The following is a 27,379-nucleotide window of genomic DNA, read 5'->3' on the forward strand; positions in this document are numbered from 1 at the left end:
AACAGAGCAAATGGGCTCAGTGTTTTTGGACATTAAGAAGGCTTTTGATTCAATTTGCATTGATGTCTTATCCGACAAACTCCACTCGTGTGGACTTTCACCAATTTTAAACAATTATTTGTACAATTTGGGGCCCTCCTTAGCCGTGCGGTAAGACGCGCGGCTACAAAGCAAGACCATGCTGAGGGTGGCTGGGTTCGATTCCCGGTGCCGGTCTAGGCAATTTTCGGTTTGGAAATCGTCTCGACTTCCCTGGGCATAAAAGTATCATCGTGTTAGCCTCATGATATACGAATGCTAAAATGGTAACCTGGCTTAGAAACCTCGCAGTTAATAACTGTGGAAGTGCTTAATGAACACTAAGCTGCGAGGCGGTAATGTCCCAGTGTGGGGATGTAATGCCAATAAGAAGAAGAAGATTTGTACAATTTGTTGTCAGAGAAGCGTATGAGTTTTTCTCATGGTGACTCGGCAACTTCACGAATTATCTACATGGGTCCCCCAGGACTCATGTTTAAGCCCCCTTCTTTACAATTTTTACGTCAGAGACATTGATGAATGTCTCATGCCAAATTGCTTGCTAAAACAGCTTGCGGATGACTGCGTTGTATCCGTTTCGGGGCCAACCGCAATTGATCTGCAAGGACCATTGCAAGATACTCTGGACAATTTGTCCACTTGGGCTACGAAGCTGGGTATTGAATTCTCTCCGGAGAAAACTGAGTTGGTTGTCTTTTCAAATAAACATAATCCGGCAAAGCTCCCGCTCCAACTGATGGGTAAAGATAATCACTTATAGGATGTCTTCTAAATAACTCGGGGTCTGGTTCGACTCGAAATGCACCTTCGGGAAGCACATTGTGTATCTGACACAAAAATGCCAGAAACGGATCAACTTCATGCGATCAATAACCGGAACATGGTGGGGAGTGCATCCCGAAGATCTTATGACGTTGTATCGAACAACCATTTTGTCGGTCCTCGAATACGGTAGTTTCTGCTTCCAGTCCGCGGCTAAAACAAACATGCTGAAGCTTCAATATTTTTCCGTGACGTTACAACGCAATTTTATTTCTATTACCCCCAAAACACAGCTTTTTTTAGTACAAAGAGCATACAAAATTTTAGCCTTGTATGTTTCTCTCAAAAAATTTATAACAGTTAATTTATCGTGACGTTACAACGCTTTTTTGTGACAGATTTCACCTTGTCAAAATTTAGATTTCTTACAATTCCAAATCAAATTTTACATATAGGGCACTGATTTTATACTTTTTCATCTTTGAATAAGGTGAGGACAGATTGTAAATTGATGCATCAGAACCCAAATTACAGTCAATTTGGGAAAATATGTCAAAACAGCCGTCACTCTTCATTATTATCAATTATACTAATTGTTGGTCAAAAACTTATTTTTCGCTAAACTATTGTCATACCAAATATTTTATTTGATGATTTAGGTATTGGAAAATATGAGAAACACATAGATAATGTCAAAAGTTGAGTTTCAAAAATTGGTGCTCCGGTAGACCTGTCCGAAGAATGTGTCATACACTCTCGATAGGAAGCATACCGTGAGAGCCGTTTTTCGGAAGCTGTTATGATAATGAACTGATTCGGGGGGCTGTACCATATAATAAATTTCTTTAAAAAAGCAACAATTGCGGGGGCACCGGTTCTGATATTTCAACTTGTTTTACAGAGCTGTGCGAAAAAAATATGGTCCCCATTATAAAATGAGCGAGAACAAAGCGTTTCATAGAACCCTGGTGGGGACCGCCTATCCGAATCAGTTTTTTCAACTTGTATACAAGTGCGATAGACTTATTTTCATGGCTTGTTATGATTCGAAGAGTTTTTGCCTTTCTTTTATCGTTGTTCGATATCTATTGAGAGAGATTTCTGCAAACCCTGCCCCCTACCAAATATTTTTTTTTATGAAGGTGCTTAATCTCGAGAAATCAAACCATAAATGCCTTTTGCCATGATGATGATTTCTGAAAGCTAAGTCCTAAGTAGGTACTGTAGGTATGCTCAAAGCAAATAATTGCAGGTTGATCACGCGTAACATAATGTGTTTTTTTTCATTGATGAAGCTAGTTCCATAATATTAGTATCCACTGAAGAAGGCTGAGATTAGAACTTAACTAAATTATTTTCTCAAAATTCCAATCATAATCAAATCTGGCTTTAATCAAATTTGTTTCCCCATGTTTTGTTTTCGGGAACACTCACGAAAATTAAATATGTAGCCCGCTAGATTCTAGCAGGTAAGCAACGGTCAGTGGGATTGCAGGCCGCTGTCTTGTAAACATGTGCCACCAGTTAAATCAATTCTGGGCTTTCATTTTGAATTTACTTCGGTTTACTGGCCATTTGCCGTTCACATGGGATGTTCAGCGGAAAACCTTCTCGTTGTGCAGATGGAGTGTTGTGTGGACAGTTTCTTTAGTAACTTTGACGAGCCTCATTGCCGCTTATGGGTTCACAGTAAACTTTGTGCCGAATTTGGACAAGCTTGAACTGTATGAAATTTTCGCCATTATGCAAATAAGCATTAACTATTTGTGTTTAATGTCATCCTACCTGGTAGTATGTTTCAGATCCAAATATTTTAACCACATTTTGCAACAGTTTTATAACCTAGCAACGGAGGTGTTTCTCGATGAGCTCCATTTTGAATTCTCGCTGATAAAGAAGTTTCTGCGTAGGAAATTGTTCCTTTACGTGTTTGTGTATCCAACAGCACAAGGACTATACGTAGTATTTGCCTCGGATCATAGGTTCTCAACTTTCCATATAATAGCATTTCATGGTTTCATTGAAATGTTAATGTTTGTCATTCTATGTCAATTTGAGTGTTTGGTTATTCTCGGGTCTATAATATATTGTAAGATCAATTATCGTACAACGCATGCTTTATGGTTAATACGGAAAGTTCACTCGAAAGCTGGTCAATCGAGAGCTTGTAGAACATTGGTTCATGAAATACACAATCTTAGCATTCAGCATTATAAAACTAACAGTATTGTAAAAACAATTTCGGAGCATTTGTCGGTTCCCATCATGTTTGTAACTCTGTACGAATTTTTATTAGTCATATATTCGGTAATATGTTGTGAAACATTTCCAGCTATTAGATTCATTACCAAATTATTCCTTAGGTTTACTACACTTACACAGCGTTTATTTGTGATCTTCAGTGGGGAAATCCAATTAATTATGTCAGTTATATGAGTACATTGACTTATACGTTCTGTTTGGCGTGTCAGCTTTTCTTTAGGGCATCAATCTGCGAGGAACTCACCCGAAGGGTAAGTCAACAAAAAACATTAATGATGTTTTGGTGATAATCATGATGATTATTTTAGGCCGAACAAACTGGTACTCTGATGACCGAAATCTCGCAGTTCGAGATTGGTGACGATATTGAATTGCGAGTAATTAATCTGCGTTGATGGTTGCAAATTCTCTAGTGCTGATCATTTATTTTTGCTTCAGATTCAAAATTTTATTTTCGGGGTGCTGCACAATAACTTCAAGATTGAAATATTCGGATTGTTTGCAATCAATATGCAACATGTGCTACAGGTAATTGAGTCAAAGATGTATTATAGAAACATATGTGACAAAATATGTACTGTTCGTATTTTTAACAGTTAGTTGCAACTATGACAGGATACCTCATCATACTTATCCAGGTTGAATTAACGAAATAAATAAATTTCGGTTATGACCATTTTCAGTAGAATCACTTGGTTACTTATCACTGAATCCAACAGTTTGTACACAATTGAACGGAGGTCATATCACACTGTCCATATAGATGTATGTCACAAGTTTGCAGATACTGTCCAGCTACAGATCAATCATTGCTTGTCTCACTTTTCTTGCATACATCTCTCGCTCCTTAGGCCGATACAAATATCTAAAAAATATACCCTCACCCCATCGGATTTTTTTTGCCCAAAAATAATAATTTGAGTGGGCAACAATAAAATTTTAGGAAATGTTTGAGAATTTTCAAAACATTCAAAAACAAAATTTTCAAAACGACTTATCTGCTTTTGTAAACAAAAATTCAAACGACGATTTGACGAATCTGATAGCTCTCCCACGCAAACCAACACCACCAATAGGTAGGTGAAGGTTTCCGCTACCTGTTGATGGTATTGGTTTGCGTGGGAGAGCTATCAGATTCGTCAAATCGTCGTTTGAATCTTTGTTTACAAAAGCAGATAAGTCGTTTTGAAAATTTTGTCTTGATTCTTGAAGAAATCCGAGGACTTATTTTATTTTTCTCCATTTAATATTTGTTTTTATTATCCCTGACCTTTCGAAAACCAGTAGGACATAATTTTTATTAAATATTTGTAACGGCCTTATTCCTTATCAAGAATTATTTACCAATTTCTGACTCATTCTGATAACGTTGCACTATATCGCTGACAAGGTAAATGTTGGGCAATGCGTACCATTGACACATCGTGTACCCTTAGGTATGAAATACGGTGGTAGGTCATTTGGTATAAAGTCGTTTGGCATAACGCCGTTTGGCATAAGGCCGTTTGACATAAAGGTTGTTTGGCATAACGGTCGTTCGGCATAATAGTTGTGTAACCATCATTTTCGAAACTTATGCACAAGGAATATAATTGTCGCTGAAAAATGCCAAAATCAAGCAACAAAAGAGAATAGCGATAAGGATTTGTCCTCACATGCAGAGGATAAAGACAATGTGCCTTCCCTTTTATCTGCAACAAATATGGATAGGTAATTGTTGCGAACTTTTCAAACTGTGATAACATGTATATTCCAGAAGTAAAACACAAATTATGTTGACATGGTTAAGTTTATGTCTAAACATTGATAGCTGATACTTATTTAATCAAAAACATCATCTAAAGCCAACTATTTCTTTAAATGTGCGGCAGGCGATCGTTGTCCTATTCTGTTGCAGTTTGCGACAAACGCTTATTGCGAGTTGAGTTTGTCTCAACATTTACAAGCAATGTTGTTGTTTTACATTCCCTGCTTATGCATAATATGTTTAATTATTTATAATGATTGTCCCTTGAACATTATAAGAGAGGTGTTTTAAAATTGATTATTTCGAATTAAAGATCAGATTCTATCAAACCACTGCTCGAAGGAACTTTGGTAGACTTTTTATTATCTGCCTATTTCACTTAAAATCTTTTTACCTCTGGGTCAGCAGCAATATTGTCGTTGACTAAATCAAACTACAAAATACGGAAAATAAAACAGCAAAATTGTAAGTGCTCAACAGCAAAAACAATTTTACACGAAAAAGGCTGTCATAAGACGAGTTTAGTACAATTCCATTTAATTCCACCACCTTGTATTACTTTTACATATACGTATTTCGACCTCAACTGTAAGGTCGTCTTCAGTGTCTCGTACTAGAAAAGTCGAGTCAAGTACGAGACACTGAAGACTGCCTTACTGTTGAGGTTGAAATACGTATCTGTCAAAGGTACAATAAAGTAGTGGAATTAAATGGAATTGTACAAACTCGTCTTATGACAAATAATAATCTATTGAAACGACAATAAACAAATTATTTGATAAAACAAATTCATCGTTTCGAAAAATATTTTTTGGTTTATACTTCACATCCTGATAGGTTTAATAAACTACAATACATTGAACGAAGATATTTGTCTCAGGCCATCCAAAAAATCACAACAAGTCCGGCTATGCCCAAAACGCTGGCCATTTTAACCTGGCCAGAACCGTTGCACCTGTCTTCCGTGCACGTGTAGCACTCCTTCTGCGTGGCATTTAGAATACTTCCTTCGCAAACATCTGTCAAATTGTAAATACAGGACTTGAAAACCACTTCGGTTTGCTGCTGTATGGCCACCAGCTCGTAGCATTTGTAGGTGGCACTCGGGACGATCTGGAATGCTGGTTTCAACCCTACCAGCATCGCCATTCCGAGTGCAGCACTGAGGGCGTCACATTCGATCAACCGTTCACCGTTGCAAGTGCCATCCTCGCTGGAACATGAGTAGCATAGGAGAGACGATGCTGCAATTACAAAACGATAAATAAACATATTTAATTGGATAATTTAGTTTTTGCTACCATATACGAGCATTCCCATAATAAAGAAAACCGAAATCAAGCACTTCATGCTGATTAAACTGGTTCGATCCGCGTTGTTTAATAAAGTGACTGATTAATGGCGAAATGAATAGATCAAATAATGCAATTATCTTTGCACATCAGGCTTGGATTGGTATATGGACTAGAGGCTGATAATAGGAATTGTCTGATTTGAACTGATAACACGCTTGACAACAGTAGATAATGAGATCTGAAGGTAAATTTAGCATCAATATATGCAGTTTGATTATCGGAAGAGAACCTCCAAGCATAGAATTACCTAATTACTCAAGAGAGTAAATAAATAGTGTTAAGATAGATCGGCGCAACGCATTTTGCTCGTCATAATCAGTAGTCGTTTCTTCCAAGCATATCCTACTCTGAATTAGTGTCAGTATTTTATTTACCTGATGTAATAAAAGACCTAGGCTTCATACTTTCATTAATCGAAATCAGATAATGAATATGTTATAGGGTAGAATACGGCTTTGGCAGGGTGCGACATTTGTTGGCACCCTCAACAATATTTGCGTTTTCCAGCAAACATACACTATTTATGAACATAAATTTGATTCAATCACACAATTTCAAGTCTAGGCTTTCATTTGAATAAGTTGTTTGTGTAAAAGTAGCAAGATTTGACGAATTAATCACCGAAACAAATTTGCACCTACGAAATCCTTGCCATTATTGCATCGCCCAAGAAAGCAGCAGACGAAAAGCAAACTGTTACTTACTTTTTTGGATCGCCTGTTTCTTCTCTTTATCGTGTATGATACGACAAATTAGGTACGTAAACTACTTTTTACACTTTATTGCCACTTGATTATGAGCATGAGCATGAGCAGGATAACCGTACAATTCGTAGTTGCTATTCCGTGATTGACTAGAACTTGCGAAATTGCACAGGGAACCAATTGAATGGAGCTTGGGTTTAGCTATCATTCTCAATGTGCAAATTTCGGAAATTCAATGCATTTTACTAAGTCAATTACGGCGCCGGCCACGTCCTTACGGTCATCAAGGGAAGGAAGGATTATTAGTTCAACTCTCGTTGCTACTAGAGACCGAGTATACCTCTGCATCTCCACGATAGTCTTAGGATAGGATATTGTGTTAGTACGAAGGGATATATTATCTGGATTCACTTTGGTAAGTGATGCGATCTATGGGATAGGAATATATGAATGAGAATTAGAAGTACTAGAGTAATGAGAAAGTATTAAAGTGAATTCTAATGGGATTCATTTTTTACAATTAGAATTTGAATGCTATTGGATTCTAATACCACGCACACGTCTACCACACCATCGCTACCCGCACATCAACCTCACACATTCTTACTTGTATGAGGCCTGCACGAGCATAGCGACCGTATATAGCGTTCGTATGCGGGTACAAATGAATACCAATCTATTTTTACATTTTATTTACTGCTACTAAGTAACAGGCAGCTTTTTATAACAATTCTATATTTAGAATCATACTTGCTAGCAATGAGAATTTGATTTGCAAAGAGATTGAGTTATATGATTAACGAAATTATCTAATAGGAAATTGGAAAGGGCCAGGGATCAAACCCTTAATCACCTGCTTATGAGGCAGAAGCAGTGACACAAGGCCACCAAGCACCCTTCATTTTTACACTTTATTACCACTTGATTATCACCACAAATAGCAAATTTATCCAATATTTGCTCTATGTTTCACTAAATAAAATTGGGACTGTTCGTTTTCTTTGGCAGCAGCGCACTTCGGAATAGAGCGAGAGAATGTGTTTGTGAGCATATCAAACACACGCTAAAAAATACCACGCACAATTCCATGTGATTTAATTTAGCAAAATTACGAACAAAATATCCGGCGTTGGCATTTATTTTAAAAAAGTGTTAGAATAAAAATGCTTCTAATCAGATTTTTACTCAGACCATAAATTATATCAAAAGTGATAGCCACACCGTAGTATTTTAAGCCTTATGTGGCTGACAGAACCGTTTTCCTTTTGCAACTTTAATACGTTCCAAGCTCATCAAAAAAATCATAAACATTCCCGTTCCTACATAGCGCATTTCAACCATAAATAATTGCCTACTTTTAGGGTATTATCAATTATTCAACTGTGAAACGTAGTGTACGAATGAGGTGGCTCCAGCTCAATCTTATGTGTATAGATTTGGTTTTACATAGTTTACGTCGTTGTACACAACCCCCATGATTATTTTGATGAAACAAACATATCATGTAAGGACCTTCAAATCTAAGGACCGTAAAGAGCAAGTTGTATATTTGAAACTGGTTGATAGACTTTTGCTTACGCGTGAAGACTCTAAGGCATTACAAAAGACAAAAGATGTAAATCTTGGCAGCGGACGAAAAGTATGTAAGTTCCCTTCTCCAAAATGGCCAACATTATTCAAATAGGTTAAAAATGGTAAAAGTTATGAAATTGTCAATATCTGGGTACACGGGTACCCTATCTGCCATTCACGTCTGTTTTTTGTTGGCCGCATAAGGGGTAAAATTTGTTTTACAATGTGTTTAAATGTTTTTGCCTATCTTCCACGTGACATAAAATTGATGCCAAGGCTAAAATTCAAGTTTTGTTGTAAGCCAGTTTTGATAATTAATAAAATTTCTTCCAAAATTGAGTGAAGCGAGATGAGCGTGCGGCCGATTATTATGAATGAATTTTACTACTAGAGGATATAAACAACCAGCATCTGGCACCAATACATTACTAGTTTTCTACTTCCATGTCTAGTTGCTGAAGGGAGCAAAATAATTGCTGATAATAGAAATTGCTATGCCAATAGAAGAAACGTTGACCTGTTACTTTATATTAAATTTACTAAGTTTGTGGTAAAAGATATTATATTAAGTGAACACCAATCATCAAAGGAAGAGCATACGAATGTATACCAGTTGAACTATACCTGTGTTTTAGTGTAATTATTAATTATTTTTATCATTCAATTTGGCGAATGTCTTAGACTGCCAAGAATAGGTATTTTCCCCTATGTTTGATTATTAAGGAGGAGAGGAAGGCAAATATGTTGGTTACTTATTCTTTTTATTTATTTTTTATTTATTTATTTATTTCGTCAACCGACGTAGACTAGTACATATACCATATCCATGTTTTTCTTAAAGTTCCTAATGCTATAAGTACGGTATTATAGTGTATAAAAATAAACATAGTTTGGTTAAGTAGTGTTTAATTTTGAGATTTAATGTAAATTTAGATGTGTAGGTTTCGAATTGTGGCAAAATATTTTTTTAGGTTCTGCAGAGACATTGTAAAGTCAATAGTTTCACAGTGTTGATTATAGATGCCCATCATCTGATTGAGAGGTCCGAATTTTGCATACGGCAGTGATTAATTAAAAATGTATGTCGATGACGCAGTTGTCGAGATGGTATGTAGAAATTTAATTTTGATAAAATGTTTGTTGAATCAATACGCTGCGAAACTATATCGTTAATAAATGAAACCATTGCAGTTTCACGACGCTCTTTCAAAGATTGGATGTTTATAAGCTTGCAGCGTGCCTCATATGAAGGAAGTGGGAATGTTGTCCAACCGAATTTACGAAGAGCAAATAATAGAAATTGTTTTTGTACTGATTCTAATCTTTCTTCGTATGTTATTGAAAATGGAGACCATACAATGCTGCAATATTCCAGTATCGACCTTACATAAGCAATATATAATGTTTTAATATATAATGTATGTACTACCTGTGGGATGATAAGTACAAATTACTTTGCTACCATTTAACGAAGGGATCTAACCGTCTAAGACGAGTTTAGTACTTTCAATTTAATTACACTAAGGTTTGTTACCTTTGCATACACGTATTTCGACGTCAACTGTGAGGTCGTCGATATACGTATCTACAAAGATAACAAACCTTAGTGGAATTAATTGGAAAATACTTAACTCGTCTTAGACGGTTGAATACATTCCACTAAATAAACTTAAAATATTTTTTTCTGAAGGGATCTAAACTAAAAGCAAGAATTTACTCTGGTGTGCATACATAATAGCATGATATATATGGGCTGCAAAATGTTGGGTTGACATCAAGGAAGGAGCGCCCAACAGAGCTCTGGTCCCCACAAGTTCCTATCTCACGCTTCCACGGGTCGTCCGATGACAAAAGACCGCCAGCTAAGGGTATTGTGTACTTAGTCAAGGGCGTAGCCAGAGGGGGGCAGCCCCCCTCCCCCCCTAAATGGTGGAAAGATTGAACGGGTACTGAAATGAATTCGCTTAAACATGTGCACTTTACGATCCAATCATATTCAGAAATAGGTTTTTGAAATTCAAAAGATTCCCAAAAAACTTATAAGGGTATCCAGGATCCATAGTATATGAAATTTCAAAACAACTCGAAACATTTCGGGCTCAAGAATTGTCCCAGAAATACTTGTAGAAGCTCCCCTGGGAATTTCTAAATTCCTCTGAAAATCGTTTGAAAATTCTTCTCCTGTAATTGTAATTTCTCCTTATCTAGAAACCCCCAACTAATTTTTTTTTTAGGAAATTCATGTGGAAGTTTCTTGAAGATTTCTTTTCTTCCCTTCAAGTTTTACTTCTAGACATTTCTTCGGCTATTCTTCCAGTAAAATCTGCGACATTTCCTTCAGGAATGCATTCTAGAGTTCCTCCAAGAATACATACGGAATTTCCTCCCAAAATTCCACTAGAAGTTTCTTCAGTAATTTATGACGGAAATCCTCCGATTTCGCTCCATAATTTCATCTGCTAATCTATAAGAAACTGCTCCGGGCATTCCTCCAGGAACTCTTCCTTAAATTCCTCCGGGATAACTTCCAGGACTTTTTCCGGGAATACCTCTATAAATTCAATAGCGAAATCCTCTAGAATTACATTTTGGAATTCTTTCCGCAATTATTTCAGAATATCCTTCAAGAATTCCTCTAGAAATTTCTTTCGGAATTTCTCCAAGATTTCGTTCAAGTATTTCCCCGGAAATTTTTCTCTTCCTTCATGAATTTCTCCGGGATTTTTTCCGCGAAATTGTCCTAGAATTCTTTCCGGACTTCGCTCGGAATTTACTCCAGAATTTCATTCGAAAATTAATGTTAGAGTTCCTCCAGGATATTGAGACTTCTTCCAGGAATTTCTTCAGAACAAACAAAGAACAGCAATTCATCTGGGAATACTTTCTGGATTTTATCTGGAAATTTCTGCACTAACTCCTTATTACTAGAGGAGTTTTTCCAAAAGTTCCTCTAGTAATCTCTCCAGGAACTTCACAGGGTATTCTTTGAGGATATTTGGCAGGAATTTCAAGGGAAATGGGATTTCGGAAGTTCCTCTTGAAATTTAACTCCGGGTATTTCATCGGCTGTTCCTCTGAAAATTTCTCTGGGAGTTCCACCAGTAGTTCCTTCGGAAATTCATTCAGACTTTTTTTTTAGGAATTCACTAAGGCTTTCTTTTGGAATTTATCTACAAATTCCTTCGTAAGTTCTTCGGAATATTTCTCTGGGAGCTCCTCCGGGAGGTCCTTTAAGAATTCTTCCAGGAGTTTGTCCTGGAATTCATCCAGAAGTTCTTACGAGAGTTCCTCCAGGATTTCCTTCGGAAATTCTTCCTGTAGTTCTTCAATAAATCCATCTGGCAGTTCTTCCAAAAATTCTTCTGATACTTTCTCCGGGAAAAAGAGAACGTTATTTTTGGCAACCGACCCGGCAACGAAATAAGGACTATGATTGGAAACTCGGTACCTGGAATACCAGGACCCTAAATGAACCTGGACGAGTGAGCCTTCTGACTCGTGAACTGCAGAAGGTTGGAGTGAATGTGGCCGCTATTCATGAAGTTCGATGGCCTAGATCCGTGGACCCCACGACCAACACTGCATTTAAGTATAACATCTATAACAGTGGCGGCGGAAAAGCAGAGCGTGGAGTTGGTTTCGTAGTGATGGGCAAGCAGATGAAGCGAGTGATGCGGTGGAAATCCATTAGCGAACGAATCTTTGTGTTGAGGATACGGGGCAACTTTCTTCAATTACAGCCTAATCAACATTTACGCACCGACATACGATTAATCCGACGACGTGCAGGACACGTTTTATGAATGTCTTGATAAAGCCTATGGAGAGTGCCCAAAGCATGATGTGAAAAATGTTATCGGAGACGCTAACGCTCAGGTCAGAGAGGATTTTTTTCATCCCATAATTGGTAGGGCGAGCCTTCACTCCGCTACCAATGACAACGGCCTACGGCTAATAAATTTCGCTGCTGCTAGAGGGATGGCCATCAGTAGCACCTATTTTGCACGAAAGAATATCCGAAAGCACACCTGGAGACATCCAAATGGTGAAACTTGCAAACAGATAGACGCCTTATGAAGCCACAGAGGGGTTGAGCTGGACTAGCGCCCTGGCTAGCAGCAACCGAAAACTACTTTAATGTAACTCTTTGTGCCTTGATTATTTTAATTAACTCTGCTGGACTGGAAGGGCAGTGGGTGGAAGCAAACACGGGAACTCAACCTCAACAACTATATTCATTTCTTTATAACACTAAAGCACTTTACTGCCAGAAGGCAGTTTCTTCTTCTTCTTCTTCTATTTCTGCTGCTACTCGAACGACAATTCGGCTCGTCAGCTCCCGGTCGGCAGAAAGCTTGCGATCAAGCCGTCTCGCTTGCGCTCGGCTCACTCCGTTGGTCTCGATGTTTCGATTGACGCTAACTTTCACCTTACTCAATTTCCGTCAAAAGCAGGACAACTCAAAACTATGAGTAATCCTGCTTTTGACGGAAATTGAGTAAAATTTCCATGAGAAGAAAAGAGATGACAATACCATTTTACTCAGTCACTGAGTAGGTGAAAGTTATTTATTTTATTTTTTTTTTATTTAGTTCGTTTATTTGAAGGCTCACTCGCCGTACCGTATTCAGCTTTACAGAGCCAATAACATTTTCACTATTATACTAGTGATTATTAACAACTATTTACAATTTTATTTTCCTACGGAAACATTTTTGCGCAGACGGTTTTTCAACAATCATTGCAGAATCTGTTTTCCGGGAACACTGGTCAGAGCACACTTTTTTATTGCATTCTCCTGTTGCCTTGACCGCCGCCGTTTGTTTGCCACTTCGATGTAGTCAGATGATGTATTAGATGTATTGTCTTCAATGTCGGTCCAGTCCTCTTCGTTTTGATGATGCCGTTCTTCAGTTGTAGGATCGCTGTTTACAATAGGTACGGTCTTCGATTCGGTGACTATTGGGGGAAAATCAGCTTGGTTGAACTCGTCGGTTGATTGCTGCACTGTTGTCGTCATCGTTGAAATTTTATTCTGTGGTTTCGTACATTTTCTGCTCGGATGAGCTGGTTCCTCGCATTCACGACAAAATTTAGGTTGGTTATAGTACGAGATCATTGACTTTTCGTTTTTTAAGGTGATGGAAGTCGGTATGTGGCGGAGCAAATTCATCCGTGGCACGTGCACGCCATTCGAGATGCCGGAAAAACAATGTTTCAAGTCTCACTCCGAATAGAATTTACTTCACCAAACTTTTAACATATAATCTTGAATAGTCACTGCTTCGCAATCGACATATACTGGAATGCGAAACTCTTTATCCGCGCAAACCATTGTTCTCTTCCAGTTGTGCTCCAACTGGTAGCGCGATGCAATATCTTTACTGACCATTTCGATAAGCACACAGTTACGGGAGTTATGCAACTGTATGCTTTTGACATCGGGATATTGCAATTTAATTTCATTGTCCAAAAACCGTTGAACACTTCTAACATCCGGACGAGAAGGAAGGACACTAAAATCAATTATTAAAGTGTTCTTTCGTGCACCGTACATTTTTTCCACAGACTGAACGATAGCGAGAGAGTTGATGTGAACACGTTCGACGTATGCAAGTGAAGGCAAACAACTGTGTAGGTGAAAGTTAGAGTGTTGCTAGCTGCTGTTTCTGCTGTCGCTCCGGTCGTCGAATGGATACTAAACGCCAGCTTGTTGTCGTGCCTCCGTATATGTATACGAAAAGCTGCCGGTGATGCTGGAACGGGTGGGCTCTCGAGGTGGACAATTTTGATGGACGGAGCCTCGTGTGATGCAAGATTGGTCTTCTTCATCTGATGTTGCGGCTAGACATTCAGTTCGGTTGGGAATGAACTGAACATCCTCCTCCAGGCAAAATGTGGAATTTGTGGAAGAAAGCTCATTATCTATTATAGGCAAAGGCGCAAGTTTGTGTATGGGTCGTCTGTATGTACCAGTTTTAGTTTTAACGTCTACCACTCTTACCAGGTTATCTGTTCCAGGATGCACTGTCACCACTATCCCCAATTTCCAGCATTGCGGGGGCAAATTGTCATCTTTCAGCACAACAATCATACCCGGTTTTACGTTGTTCTTCTGTTTGGTCCACTTTCCGCGCACTTGTAGCTCGTTGAGGTATTCTCTCGACCATCGCTTCCAGAAATGTTCTCGAAGCTGTTGGATGTGCTGCCAGTGGGATAATCGATTTGTCGGAACACCCTCCACAGATGGCTCCGGAATAGCTAATAACGGTCGATTAAAGATGAAATGGCCAGGGGTCAAAGCTTCTGGTTCCGTCGGGTCGTTAGATAGGGAACACAATGGTCTCGAGTTGAGGATTACTTCTATCTGGCACAATAGGGTGGATAGTCCGGAAAGCGTTGAAGAGGTTGTCTGGTAAACCTTTTTCAGCACTGTTTTCACACTTTTCACGCCGGCTTCCCAAAGTCCCCCGAAGTGTGTGGCGTTTGGGGGGATTGTCCTCCATTCGATCTGCTTCGCTTGACAATATTCAAAGATCCTCTTCTGGGTAGCCTCCTGCTGAAACAGCTGATATAACTCATCCAACGCAGATCTCGCTCCGATGAAGTTTGTGCCATTGTCGCTGAACATCTGCTTTGGATATCCTCGCCATGAACGAATCCGTTGACAAATCTTCGACGGCTTCCAAATGAATGGCTTTCGTCACAGGTCACAATGCACAGGAAAACACACACTGCCAAAAATATCTATATAAGATATATGTGTCGCCGTTATAAATTTTTGCAATAGCTCCACCCTAATATAGTCGATATTGAACCACACATAAATTAAATAATTGCTAATACGAGACCACACATAAAGTTTATTTGGAAATATATTTTATTAGTAGTTCGCGTGGAGAATGTTTATGTGTGCGCTGATATACATCATAAGTTAAATCTATGGATTTTTGCCAATAAATATGTGTGGATTTTTAGTAGTGCAGATGTACCCTTTAACTGGAACTGCTCGTCGCAGCGATTGCTTGACGAAAATGGGACCTGCAAAGTCAAGTCCTACCTTCTCAAAGACTGGTGCTGGAGTAATCCGACTTGCGGTAAATCTCCCATCTGCTGATCGATAGTAATGGGTATGGTTCTAAAAAAGGTTATACAGTTTCTCAGAACCAGATCTTGCGTTGATTAACCAAAACTGTTGTCGTAAAAGATAATGCACACTGGTACAACCAGCGTGGTAGTTCTCTCGGTGAACTTCAGCAATCAAACTGTGCACAATGGGACTCTTGTTAGGTAGGATTAACTGATGCTTCACTCCAAATGGGAGCTGAGAATGACTCAGCCGACCACCAACTCGCAGCAAATCTCCTTCCAAAAACGGCTTCAAATTATTAAGACGATGATTAGGAACATTTGATCTCACACACTCAATTTCCTTGGAGAGCTTCTGGTGCTGAAATGCTCCGACTATTACGTTTGAAACGGTTCGAAGCTCTGGAATGGTAAGGTACCTGGACGCCAAACGATCTTCCTTCGTCCTTCTAGCCTTCGACAGGAACCGAAGCATGTAGGCTACGATTCGCTGCGTATTACGGAATGAAGCGAACTTAGTCAATAGCGGGAACTCGTCGTATTTCATCAACGATAGTGCGGCCACTTCTGCTTTCAGCTCCGGTATTTCACATTCCTGTAGCGATTTTGGCCGTTCTTCTCTATAGTCGATGATGCGTAGATAGGATGGACCATTCCACCATTGGTCGTTAACGATCAAGTCGTTGAGGGACTGGTACCTTACCATTCCAGAGCTTCGAACCGCTTCAAACGTAATAGTCGGAGCAATCCAGCACCAGGAGTTCTCCAAGGAAATTGAGTGTGTGAGATCAAATGTTCCTAATCATCGTCTTAATAATTTGAAGCCGTTTTTGGAAGGAGATTTGCTGCGAGTTGGTGGTCGGCTGAGTCATTCTCAGCTCCCATTTGGAGTGAAGCATCAGTTAATCCTACCTAACAAGAGTCCCATTGTGCACAGTTTGATTGCTGAAGTTCATCGAGAAAACTACCACGCTGGTTGTACCAGTGTGCATTAACCTTTACGGCTACAGTTTTGGTTAATCAACTCAAGATCAACGATTCGAAAGGTTCTGAGAAACTGTATAACCTGTATAACTGTATAACCGGCTCGAAGGACCAATGTTCGCTCACGAACTCAATGGGCAGACACCTATTCCGGGTTGGTGGCCGGATCCTTCGGTAGAAGAATCGCCAGGGAACGATCGGTAGCTCGACGGTAGGGGGTAATTAACTCTATAGCCTTGAAAAGGGCTGATTGGCTTCTGTCGGTGGAGTGAAAGGCGCCTTCAACTTATACGATTCTATATTTTCTTCTCTTGTGCGGTACACAATGTATGAAAACTGAATGAATCTGAATCTTTGATGCAATTCTCTTTTATAGGTGACGCGTAGCCATAATCGTCAGGTTTGCGTGTATCGGCTGCTGTTGGGGCGTGGCTAGGTTCTCGTTTGGTTTTCTTCGTGTGTGCGTCATTTAACGTGTCCATCGCTCGTTGGCATCAACACCAAGCGGAACGATGTGGTGTGTAAGGGAATAGATGGATTGGTAGTAGTGGAGATGGAGGCGAAACTCTCAATGGGAATCAAGACTAGTCGAAAGTGAAACAAGGGTAGTTAAAAACTTCGCGTTGGCGCGAACAACCTCGTTGTCAGTAAAATTCGATCACGTTGTCAACTGTATTGAACGAATCGCTGTGAAGCGAACGATGCGTTACAATATCCAGCGATTGTCGGCGGAAGAAGTATCGGCTGAGTACCGCCAGAAGCTCTACGAACGGATAAGTGCAATCAACGTTAGTGACAACATCAACGATCTATGGGAGTCGATCCATGGAGCGGTGAGCACAACAGCACGAGAAATGGTAGGCACTGCATAGAGGCGACCCAGGACGGGTTGGTTCGATGTGGAGTATCAGAGAGTGACAGACGAGAAGAACGTGGTCAGAAACCGGATGATGGTGTCGAGTACCCGGTTGAAGATCGGTACAAGGAAGCAAGAGTAGCCGAAAAATGAGCCCATGGCAGGAAGAAGAAAGAATATGAAGAACAAGTGATTAGCGAAGCGCAAGAAAAAATGCGGAGTAGAATGATATGCGGAGGTTTTATGGGTCTGTCAATGGCGTGCGGAGAAAGACAGCGCCATCTCCCGTCATGTGCAACGACCAGGAAGGGAATTTGGGGACAAATAAAACCGAAGTGGCTTCCAGGTGGAAGCAACACTTCGAGACATTGTTAAACAGTGGAAGTGACGGTGCATCGGCAAACAAAATAAATATTAGCGACGATGGACAAGCTGTGGAGCCGTCTACACTAGATGAGGTTACAAAAGTTATTAAAAAGCTGGAAAACAATAAGGCTGCGGGGAAGGACCAGCTCCCGGCTGAACTTCTCAAACATGGCAGTAAGCAGTTATATGAAGTTCTGCACCATATTGTGTCGAAAATATGGGAAGACGAGGAATTGCCTGCTAGCGGGTTGGACGGCCTTATTTGCCCTTTCTTTATGAAAGGGCACAGACTGGAGAGGCTTGGAAGAGGCTTTTGTGCCTTTTAAGAGGGAGGCAGCGAGGATTGGACTCACGATCAATATCAGCAAAACGAAGTATGTACATGGTCGATGGCACTTAACGTGGCTTCATGAGTGGTGGTGGTAGCGAAATGCTGCTGGATGGTGAAAAATTTGAAGTGGTAGAAGAATTTGTGCATCTTGGAACATTAGTTACGTGCGATAACGATGTTACGATGTTATTTTAAATTTACACGTGCTGTAATTTACTAGTTAATATTTTTATAGGAAAATAAAAAATGCGACCAACATGGGAATCGAACTTCAATCCACAGAGTGAGAGGCCATCTCGTTAGCCACTGGTGCATTTCAACTTCTTGAAAGCGAGTCGACCAAAGAGTAACAACACAGACAAACAGACATAATACATTGAACATTTACTCATCAAATTCATCGTAATTCAAACACTAACGACATCTGTTGATTTCCGTTAGTTGGACAAATCACGAACCAGATGGCGGTAGTGACCAAACGTCAAACTCGAGCAAATCCTCGAGCAACTAATGATTATTTGAATTGATCAGTAAATCAGTGAATGATGGAAAATTGACGACTGATATGTCTGTTTGTCTGTGGTAGCAAGTTAAGTGTTCTGTCGATTTAATTATTCTTCATCAGACTGAACGATAACTTAAATTTACATGACACGGCTTCTTCTTCGAGACGTTAATGTTTGAGGCTCAGTATGCTGAATACATCACGGGATGTTAGAAAATCATTGAGTTATAGCGATGAAATGCTGCATTATGATGGCGACTTGGTACAAACATCCGAATATTTCAATTTGATTGATGCTTATATGAATAAAATAAGCGCCAGCTGCGGTTTGCTTTAAAAGGAATGGGATTTGTTTTGACAGCCACGTTTTTGCACATCAAGGTTTCCGTTAGACGCATGTAAAATTAAGTCAATCAAGGAATTATCAACGATTTTATCGTTTACATCACAGAAAATGAAAATTATGATCTGGTACACATTCTGTTATCAAATTTTACATTCAGTGAGGATTTCCGTCGTGGCTAATTTTCAGAATGTTTTACTGTGTGGATATTGTTAAGCTTATACAACACGGCAGACTACGGTAGGCTGGACACGTTGTTCGTATGCCGGAAGAACGTCAAGCGAAGATAATATTTAGCAGAGAACCCGGAAGAGGCCGCGTACAGTGTCGGAGACGAGCCAGCCTCGGGCTGAAAGTCTCCTTAATAAGACACAAAAAAAAAGGCCGCGTACATGATGACTTTTTGCAGTTGAAGAGGACCTGAGGGCGCTCAATGTTCAGGGCGACTGCAAGCGATTGGCACAGGATCAGAGTGGAGAAGGATACTCCATTCGGCGTAGGTTCATCGTAGAGCTGTAGCCCATCGAGTATCAAGTAAGATACAATACACCTAGGAAGTTGAGAGCCTTTTGTAACGGGAAAGATCCAGGAGGAGAAGTGAATTCCTACCCCGATATGTGCGACATCAGGATTCGATTCGAAGTGTAAACAACAATGTTAATTCTCTGATTCGTGATTATCTACTTGTTATGGCGAGGCAATTTTTATACACACTTTTTTTCGATATTTTTTCAAAACCAAACACTCAATCATTCAACAATGCTTGAGATACCTGCTTGATCATAGCGATTCTAAAAAGCGATTATTTGTAGTTACAAACCAAATATACATATGTTCGCATTCACGATTGCGCCCTATTACCGGTTCTAAGCTTTGATGCAGAGTACACTAACTTTTTTCGCCAATGACACCCCTACGAGGCCCTTGGAAGGATCAAGGACAAGGCCGATTTTTTATCAGCGTCAAGTTAAGCTTTTGTCAACAAAGCAGAAATGTAATGGTTTGTCCAATTACAGTGATTCAATTTCCTACTGTCCAAAAAATCCCTAGAAGCCCTAATACGGCCAGATAGGCACTAGTTGTCAGCCGATCTGACCCATTGCACTTATCCTCTGCGCACGTATAGCACTCCTTATGCTGGGCATACAACATAGCTCCGTCGCAGACCCCTACTGTGTCATAAATACAGGACTTGAATGTCAGTTGATCGTCGGATAGATTCCGTTCGGCAACCAATTTATAGCATTTGTAGTTGATACTGTGATGGATAATCTGAGTCGTTGGTTTCAATTTAACCAAAATAGCCAATCCGGCTGCAGCACTAATTTCGTCACATTCTATCAGCCGTTCATCGTCGCAAGATTCATCGTCATCACTTAAGCACTCGTAGCAGGAAAGAGATGTTGCTGAAATTGGAACTTTGTTTAAGAATGAATTACAATCATAGGCTTTCTATCTACGATTTACCATAGCTCAGTATGCTGAAGACAACGAAACCCACAATTAGGAACTTCATACTGCTTAAAATTTTGGAAAAATGGAGGAAAATGACTAATCGGCGGTTTAATGCGATGGGTTGGATAGCCACAAGCGAACTAATATGCAGGTGCTAGAAGCTGCCTAATTTGAAAGATAAGACATTCGTTAACATATGACAATGGTCACATGGATGCTATTAAAGTGCAACATAAAAATGCTACCGTATATGGCAGCTGAACGATACTTCCAGTTTTGCAACTAAACATGAATACTATTTAGCTGCATCGATTTTTGTGATACCATGATATGACAGGACAAACTGGGGGGCGTTTAGAATATTACAACTGTCGCTTGTTTTGGTAGTTGAAGACCACCATTCTCGGTGTAACCGTGTCTACGAATGAATGGTCTGGAAACTAACCACCATGAACAGAGCCTATGGTATGATGATTTTCCATCTTTTCAAATTCCAATTTCTTTCAACCGTCAATTTCGACCATTTTCTAATATAAAAATTTTATATAAAATTTATGAAAGTTAATTGTTATTTGTTTTTTACTCAGATGACATCAAAGACGTCTCAATAGTTATTTGGATGGTTATTAATGCGACCGATTTGTCCCCAGTTTACGGTACCATCGGGGCAGTTTGTTTTGTTATCTAAACTGAAATATGGCTAAGATGAGGTGCAACAACAAAACGGTCACTCCCATGTGGATGATTCACTGTTAAGATTTGCGTTAATTCATTTAATTTATTTGGCGTACAGATAACAATGAATCAACAATTTGAGCATGAGCATGAGCATGATGACCGTGCATTTCGTAGTTGCTACTCCGTGATCGACCAGAACAATCGCAATTGCACAGGGAACCAATGGATGGAAGCATGGGATTTGCATTCCAACCTCAATGTGCACAGTCCGAGAGCTCTAGTATCAAAATGGAAGGTCGATAACGGCGCTGGCCACGTCCTCATGGTCATCGGGGATGGGAAGGAATTGATGATGCAGTCACTCGCCCACTGCAAGCCGAGAACACCTCTGCACTCGCCACGAGTTCCTGCGGAATTTTATTGGAATTCGGGGGTTAGGTTTTATGGCAGAGGTTCGTCTTGGTTAACGGGTTGCCAATGTGATAGTAATGAAGGGATGGTGTAGTATTCTACTTATTGGATGCCGAAACGAACTTTTTCGCTAATTTCGAATTCTAACAGTTACCTGTTATAACTAATCAAGTTGTAGTTGTAGTTCTAGAACTAATCAAGAAGATAGAAACGGTATGAAAGCCCATTTCCAGTTCAAGCGATTGCTAGAACATGAGAAATATATGAAAAGATACAAAGTAGTAGAATGGAACGGGCCTGGGATTGAACCCACTACCTCCTGCTTATGAGGCAGAAGCGGTAGCCATATGACCACCAAGCCCGTTAGATAACAATGAATCAACAATTTGATGCCAAAGACACGGTTCCTGGTCAGCCCACTTTGTTCGCTGCGCTCCACGCCTTCGTGTGCTTGCCGGGTTGGAAGCGAACACCGTCTTTGCAGGGTTGCTGTCCGGGATTCTTGTAACATGGTAAACGGGGTAAACGTTTTTTTTTCCAAATCTCGTTTTCTCAAAATGGCACAAGTTTGCGTGAGAATCTGAAAGTGAACATCCCAAATATGATCCTCAACTAAATATCTCCGCGGGGAAGTGCGGGAAAAAAGTTGCTGACTTTTAAAGTTAAAAATACTTCTATTTTTCAGTGTTTTCTGTGCACTTTGATTTTTTAATTTTTGCCTTTCTCGTATACTAAGTATACGTAAAGGCTATATGATCGCTGGGGCAGCAGGGACTGTGTCCAAGGGCTTGACGATGGTGCATGCCTATGATGTGGTGGGGTTTGACAGTGGGCTCTGTTAAACTTCTATAAAAGCTGCATGTATCCGCAAGTAGGCTACGCCAAAGCATCCGTGTGCCGCTCAAAGCGCACAAGCCCAAGTCCTGGTGCTAGGTGGGACGGCAATCAGACCTGACACGACGGCCATCCGACGAGACAGGGTGACAGCCAATCAACACAAGGATGTGCAAGCTGAGGATAAATGGCCGTTTCTTCAACTACAGCATCGTCAACGTGCACACCCGAAGGGAGACCCGAGGACGAGAAAGAAGCGTTCTATGCACAGATGGAACAGACATACGATGGATGCCCACTGACGTCAAAATCGTCATCGGCGACATGAACGCTCAGGTAGGAAGGGAGGAAATGTATTGAATCCGTCATCCGGATAGTCTGCATACCGTATCGAACGACAACGGCCAACGATACATAAACTTTGCAGCCTCCTGCGTAATGATAGTCCGAAGCACTTTCTTCCCCCGCAAGAATATCCTCAAAATCACCTAATCAAGAAACGGAAAACCAAATGGACCACGTTCTAATCGACGGTAAATTCTTCTCCGACATCACGAACGTACGCACTTACCGCAGTGCGAATATTGAATCCTACCACTACCTCGTTGAAGTATGTCTGCGCTCAAAATTCTTGACGGTGTACAACACGCGTCGGAGTCGTCCACCGCGGCTAAACATTGGGCGGCTACAAGACGGTAGACTAGCCCAAGATTACGCGCAGCAGCTGGAAGTGACAATCCCAACGGTAGAGCAGCTAGGCGCGGCGTCTCTTGAAGATGGCTGGAGAGATATTCGATCTGCCATTGGAAGCACCGCAACCGCACGAGGGCGAACGAGGCACGATACAAACGGGCGAGGAACAGACAAAACTCGATTTTCGGAGGAAAAGCGCCAGCAGGAAGATCTAGACCGTGAAGAGCAACAATAACGCACGAAAGTTCAATGAGAAGTTAAACCGTTCACTTAAGTGCTACGTGCCACAGCCTTATGTGTGTAAGGGCATAAACGGGAACCTTCTTACGAACGAGTGTGAAGTGATCCAAAGGTGGCAGCAGCACTATGAAGAACACCTGAATGACGATGTGGCAGACAACGGTTGCGATACGTTAATGAACGTGGGGCCCTCCTTAGCCGTGCGGTAGGATGCGCGGCTACAAAGCAAGACCATGCTGAGGGTGCCTGGGTTCGATTCCCGGTGCCGGTCTAGGCAATTTTCGGATTGGAAATGTCTCGACTTCCTTGGGCATACAAGTATCATCGTGCTAGCCTCATGATATACGAATGCAAAACTGGCTGGTAACTTGGCGTAGAAACTTCGCAGTGAATAAATGTGGAAGTGCTTAATGAACACTAAGCTGCGAGGCGGAACCGGAGCGTTCATGTCACCGATGACGATTTTGACGTCCCGCAGTGGGCATTCATCGTATGTCTGCTCCAGCTGTGCGTAGAATGCTTCTTTCTCGTCGTCGGGTCTCCCTTCGTGTGGGCAGTGCACGTTGATGATGCTATAGCTGAAGAAACGGCCTTTAATCCTCAGCTTGCACATCCTTGCGTTGATTGGCTGCCACCCAATCACGCGTTGGCGCATCTTTCCCAGCACTATGAAGCCGGTTCCCAGCTCGTTGGTGGTGCCACAGCTTTGGTAGAAGGTAGCCGCTCGATGCCCGCTTTTCCACACTTTATGTCCTGTCCAGCAAATCTCCTGCAACGCCACGACGTCGAAGTTGTGAAGATGTAATTCATCGTAGATCATCCTGTCGCAACTTGCGAAACTTAGCGACTTGCAGTTCCATGTTCCACGCTTCCAATCGCGATCCTTCATTCATCGCCTAGGTTTTTGCCGATTATATCGAGTCGCATTATCTCTTATATTGTTCGTAATTATTGGTTTTCCAGGCGGATTGTTGTCCTGCGCAAACCTCCTTGTCTCGTCGGAGGGCGACGGCTGTTTAGCGTCCCAGCTTGTGCGCTTTGAGCGGCACACGGTCGCTTTGGTGGGGCCTACTTGCGGATACATGCAGCTTTTTATAGGAATTTAACAGGGCCCACTGTCAAACCCCACCACATCCTAGACAAGCTCCACAACTCGCAGATGGCCTGGGGAGGGATCGTCAAGCCCTTGGACATAGTCCCTGTTGCCCATAATGTTACTCGATTTACCCTCTCTTGTAATGCCCGGATCCCTCAGGGACTACCTTCCAGTATTACTTCATGGGGATAGGCAGTGCCAAACGTACTCCTTCCAGCACGATACGTTTCACGGTGCCTCTCTTCGATGTTCTGCTTAAATTCTGAGCCCTTTGGCTCCCTTGTTTGTGCCAGTAAGCACACAAAAGCCTTGAGCCCTTAAGCACTTTATATTATCCTTGGCATTCAGCACCACATCTTTTTTTTTAGCCATTTAGCTCTCCCATGTACTCGCAAGCTACTCAAATAGTCCTCTGGTGGTGGGAGCTTTCCCGATACTGACGACACCCATCCCTGGAAGGCTATTACATCACCAATATTACGCCTTCACCTGGTCAGCATATTCATAGATCAGCTCAAGTCTTATGCACTTTCATACCTCAACTGGTGAACAGACAAGTGCCTAGGTCAGACCAAACATTCCGGATGGAGATAGCTTCCGGTTCAATGGGTCCCCGACGACCCGAAGCTGGTGTCTACTCAGCTGATCCCCGGTGGTGGACCTAGCCTACTCCGATAACCAATTTTCGATGCCTCGTTAATTACATGACTCAATCTTTTTTTCTTCTTCTTAATGGCATTACATCCCTATTGTCTAGACCGGCACCGGGAATCGAACCCAGGCACCAACCCAACCACCATGAAGTTGAATATTTTAAGCTTTGGCTGGCAGAATAAACGATTTTTTGCGTATGGACTGAACAATCAATCTTCGAAGTGTTATAACTTCATTCGTGGACGTTTCAACAACGTACCTTCTTATACTTTAAAGCAATGTGCCACTTAGCTGATGAGCTGAAACCTCATGAAGTAAAAATGCAAAAATGTACGTTTTTCCATACTAATTTCCATGCTTCCAACTTCAAACGCGATGCGGAAGGCGAGGAAGTAACCAATCTGGTCCAAGTTCTGTACAGTTGTTTAGGTTCCAGAATGGTTTCGAAGAAACATCGATTTGATTTGTTGACCTGGTAGACCAATTAATCTGAGCTCCGCAACAGTTTGGAGAACTTAGAACAACTGGTTAAGGTATGATTTGATTGCGAGTTATACACAAAGGCTCCATGGACATGTGTGGGATTGATGCGTTGAAGTCGGTGTGATACAGAACGTAGTTGACCTGGTAAACTAATTGATATGAACTCCAGAACGATTTGGAGAATCTGGAATTTTTGTAGAAACATTGTTTGTATTTCATTATCTATGTCCTCATTAGCTATGTCCCAATCACTACACTTTAAACGCACATATTTTCAAAGTGGGACTCTCGGAAAGTAATCTCTGTGTTTGCGGCGAGGATTTTCAGGACATTGATCATGTCGTGTAGGCGTGCGAGGAGAATCGCGGCCCCAGATCTGCATTAACTGAACATCTCCGGGTCCGAGGAAAACAACCAAAGCCTATTAGGGAAGTGTTGGCGAATACATGTTCCTCCTCCACTAATTCGTGAAAGTTGCTAATGTAATAATGTGATCTTAGTCTGCCCATACCCTTGTCTGTCGTACCCCATATCGAATGTCTTCCTCTTGTTGTCAATTTCTATGTCTGTCGTTAACCCCTTTGGCTTCCTCTCATTGTTGTCTCCCAAAAAATGTTTGTCCTGTTACAGATGTGAAACATCGCCAAGAATGTCAACTTTGTGAACATCAGCATCGTAATTACTTAAGATGATGATGATGATGATGATGATACTACCATCTATTGTAGCAAGGCACCTGCCGATAGCACTGACAAACGATTTGATCATGATTATACTATTGTTTGTATTTCATCAAACTCCTGTATGAAGGGCCAAAAATGGGTGGGGTGGTTCCATAAGCAAAGACACTTATGCGAATCCACGGGATGAATAGAGAATCTCCTTCCAGAAGAAAGTTCGTACACACAATAATATAATTTAGCCCTCGTTTCCCAGATTGACCCAATAGATGGGGAGAAGAGCCCGCCCTTTATCCACGAGATGTTAACAATAGGAAGTTGGCGATTCCACTCTTCCTATCCAAATCGCTTCAATCGGGTGCCCTGATGGTTTTTTTGTATGGTATTTAATCATATAGTTTCAATATAATTAGGTAAGTATATAATGGAATTCTCTCACCAAGTTCCAATTCGTATGTCCTGGATGAGGGAGGACCTTTCCTCAACACCAGCTAGTTTTAGATTTATGCTGTCTTCCGAGTTGGAAAATTAATAGTTCGTCAAAAAATATCCTGGTTTAAATCGGGGAATATTCTTGTTCAAAGATCGAAAAATAGGGTTCTTGATTTCTGAAAAGATTAAATGAAAAGACGGATGGCAGTATCATACATGAACATAACATGAACGTTTTGATTAAAATTAATATGTATTCTGTTTTTTGTAATGTCCAGGAATTGGAAGAGTTGGTTAAGAGATTGGTAAAAAAAACCTGAGAAAATCGGTTGAAAAACCACTGAGTCATAGCCATTTGAAAATTTAGTTACAACGATTTTCAAAATGAATCCTAGTGTTAATTACCTATATAGATTGATCTGTATGATGTCACTCTTGTTTTCATGGTCAGAAGGTATGGAAGGAAGGTATTTCAAACCCAATATGTACTTCAATATCATCAATTTCAATAATAAGATAACACATTCGGAGACGAGCCAGCCCGGGCTGAAAGTCTCTTTAATAAAGATACAAAAAAAAAAGATAACACATTACTTCTTCGAATAAAAAAAATGAAGTAGGGGAAAAGACGGCTTTGGCAGGTCCTGTTCTATTATTGGCAGGGAGTTTTTGTTTTTATTGATTTTTTTTTGTAAAAGTCATATTTTTTTTGATTTTGTAACGATGCAATAGAATACATCAATAAAAAAATTGGATGCCATTAATTTCATATTTGCATTTTGTTTAGAAAAGAATGAAACAGAAACAG

The 27,379-nt window shown here is 40.7% G+C and overlaps 3 protein-coding genes across 3 annotated transcripts in view; 1 reads left to right on the plus strand and 2 right to left on the minus strand.

Annotated features, from left to right (window-relative positions):
- LOC134220680 (uncharacterized) overlaps positions 1-3,751 on the plus strand; it is a 28,850-nt gene extending 25,099 nt beyond the window's left edge. Inside the window, exons 3-6 of the mRNA XM_062699785.1 lie at positions 3,165-3,314; positions 3,372-3,440; positions 3,502-3,591; positions 3,660-3,751. Of these exons, the coding sequence (XP_062555769.1) occupies positions 3,165-3,314; positions 3,372-3,440; positions 3,502-3,591; positions 3,660-3,719 (369 nt within the window). The 3' untranslated portion in view covers positions 3,720-3,751. The remainder of the gene's footprint in view (positions 1-3,164; positions 3,315-3,371; positions 3,441-3,501; positions 3,592-3,659) is intronic.
- Positions 3,752-5,686: 1,935 nt separating this feature from the next.
- Positions 5,687-6,179, minus strand: LOC134221488 (uncharacterized). Its single transcript, XM_062700682.1, has 2 exons — positions 6,112-6,179; positions 5,687-6,054 (listed from the first exon to the last, which is right to left on the minus strand). The coding sequence occupies exons 1-2, from the start codon at positions 6,158-6,160 to the stop codon at positions 5,687-5,689; spliced, it is 417 nt and encodes a 138-aa protein (XP_062556666.1). The 5' UTR covers positions 6,161-6,179.
- A 13,571-nt stretch (positions 6,180-19,750) lies between these two features.
- Positions 19,751-20,493, minus strand: LOC134226635 (uncharacterized). Its single transcript, XM_062707518.1, has 2 exons — positions 20,383-20,493; positions 19,751-20,321 (listed from the first exon to the last, which is right to left on the minus strand). Exons 1-2 carry the CDS (start codon positions 20,429-20,431, stop codon positions 19,936-19,938), a joined length of 435 nt encoding a protein of 144 aa, XP_062563502.1. The 5' UTR covers positions 20,432-20,493; the 3' UTR covers positions 19,751-19,935.
- Between the last annotated feature and the right edge of the window lie 6,886 nt (positions 20,494-27,379).

Source organism: Armigeres subalbatus, chromosome 3, assembly GCF_024139115.2.
Source record: "Armigeres subalbatus isolate Guangzhou_Male chromosome 3, GZ_Asu_2, whole genome shotgun sequence".
NCBI classification, from domain to species: domain Eukaryota; kingdom Metazoa; phylum Arthropoda; class Insecta; order Diptera; family Culicidae; genus Armigeres; species Armigeres subalbatus.

Coding starts and splice junctions, on each gene's coding strand:
- LOC134221488 (XM_062700682.1), bottom strand. CDS start 6,160: ATGAAGTGCTTGATTTCGGTTTTCTTTATTATGGGAATGCTCGTATAT. Junction 6,055..6,111: donor TATGGGAATGCTCGTATATG/GTAGCAAAAACT, acceptor TTGTAATTGCAG/CATCGTCTCTCCTATGCTAC.
- LOC134226635 (XM_062707518.1), bottom strand. CDS start 20,431: ATGAAGTTCCTAATTGTGGGTTTCGTTGTCTTCAGCATACTGAGCTAT. Junction 20,322..20,382: donor CTTCAGCATACTGAGCTATG/GTAAATCGTAGA, acceptor TTCCAATTTCAG/CAACATCTCTTTCCTGCTAC.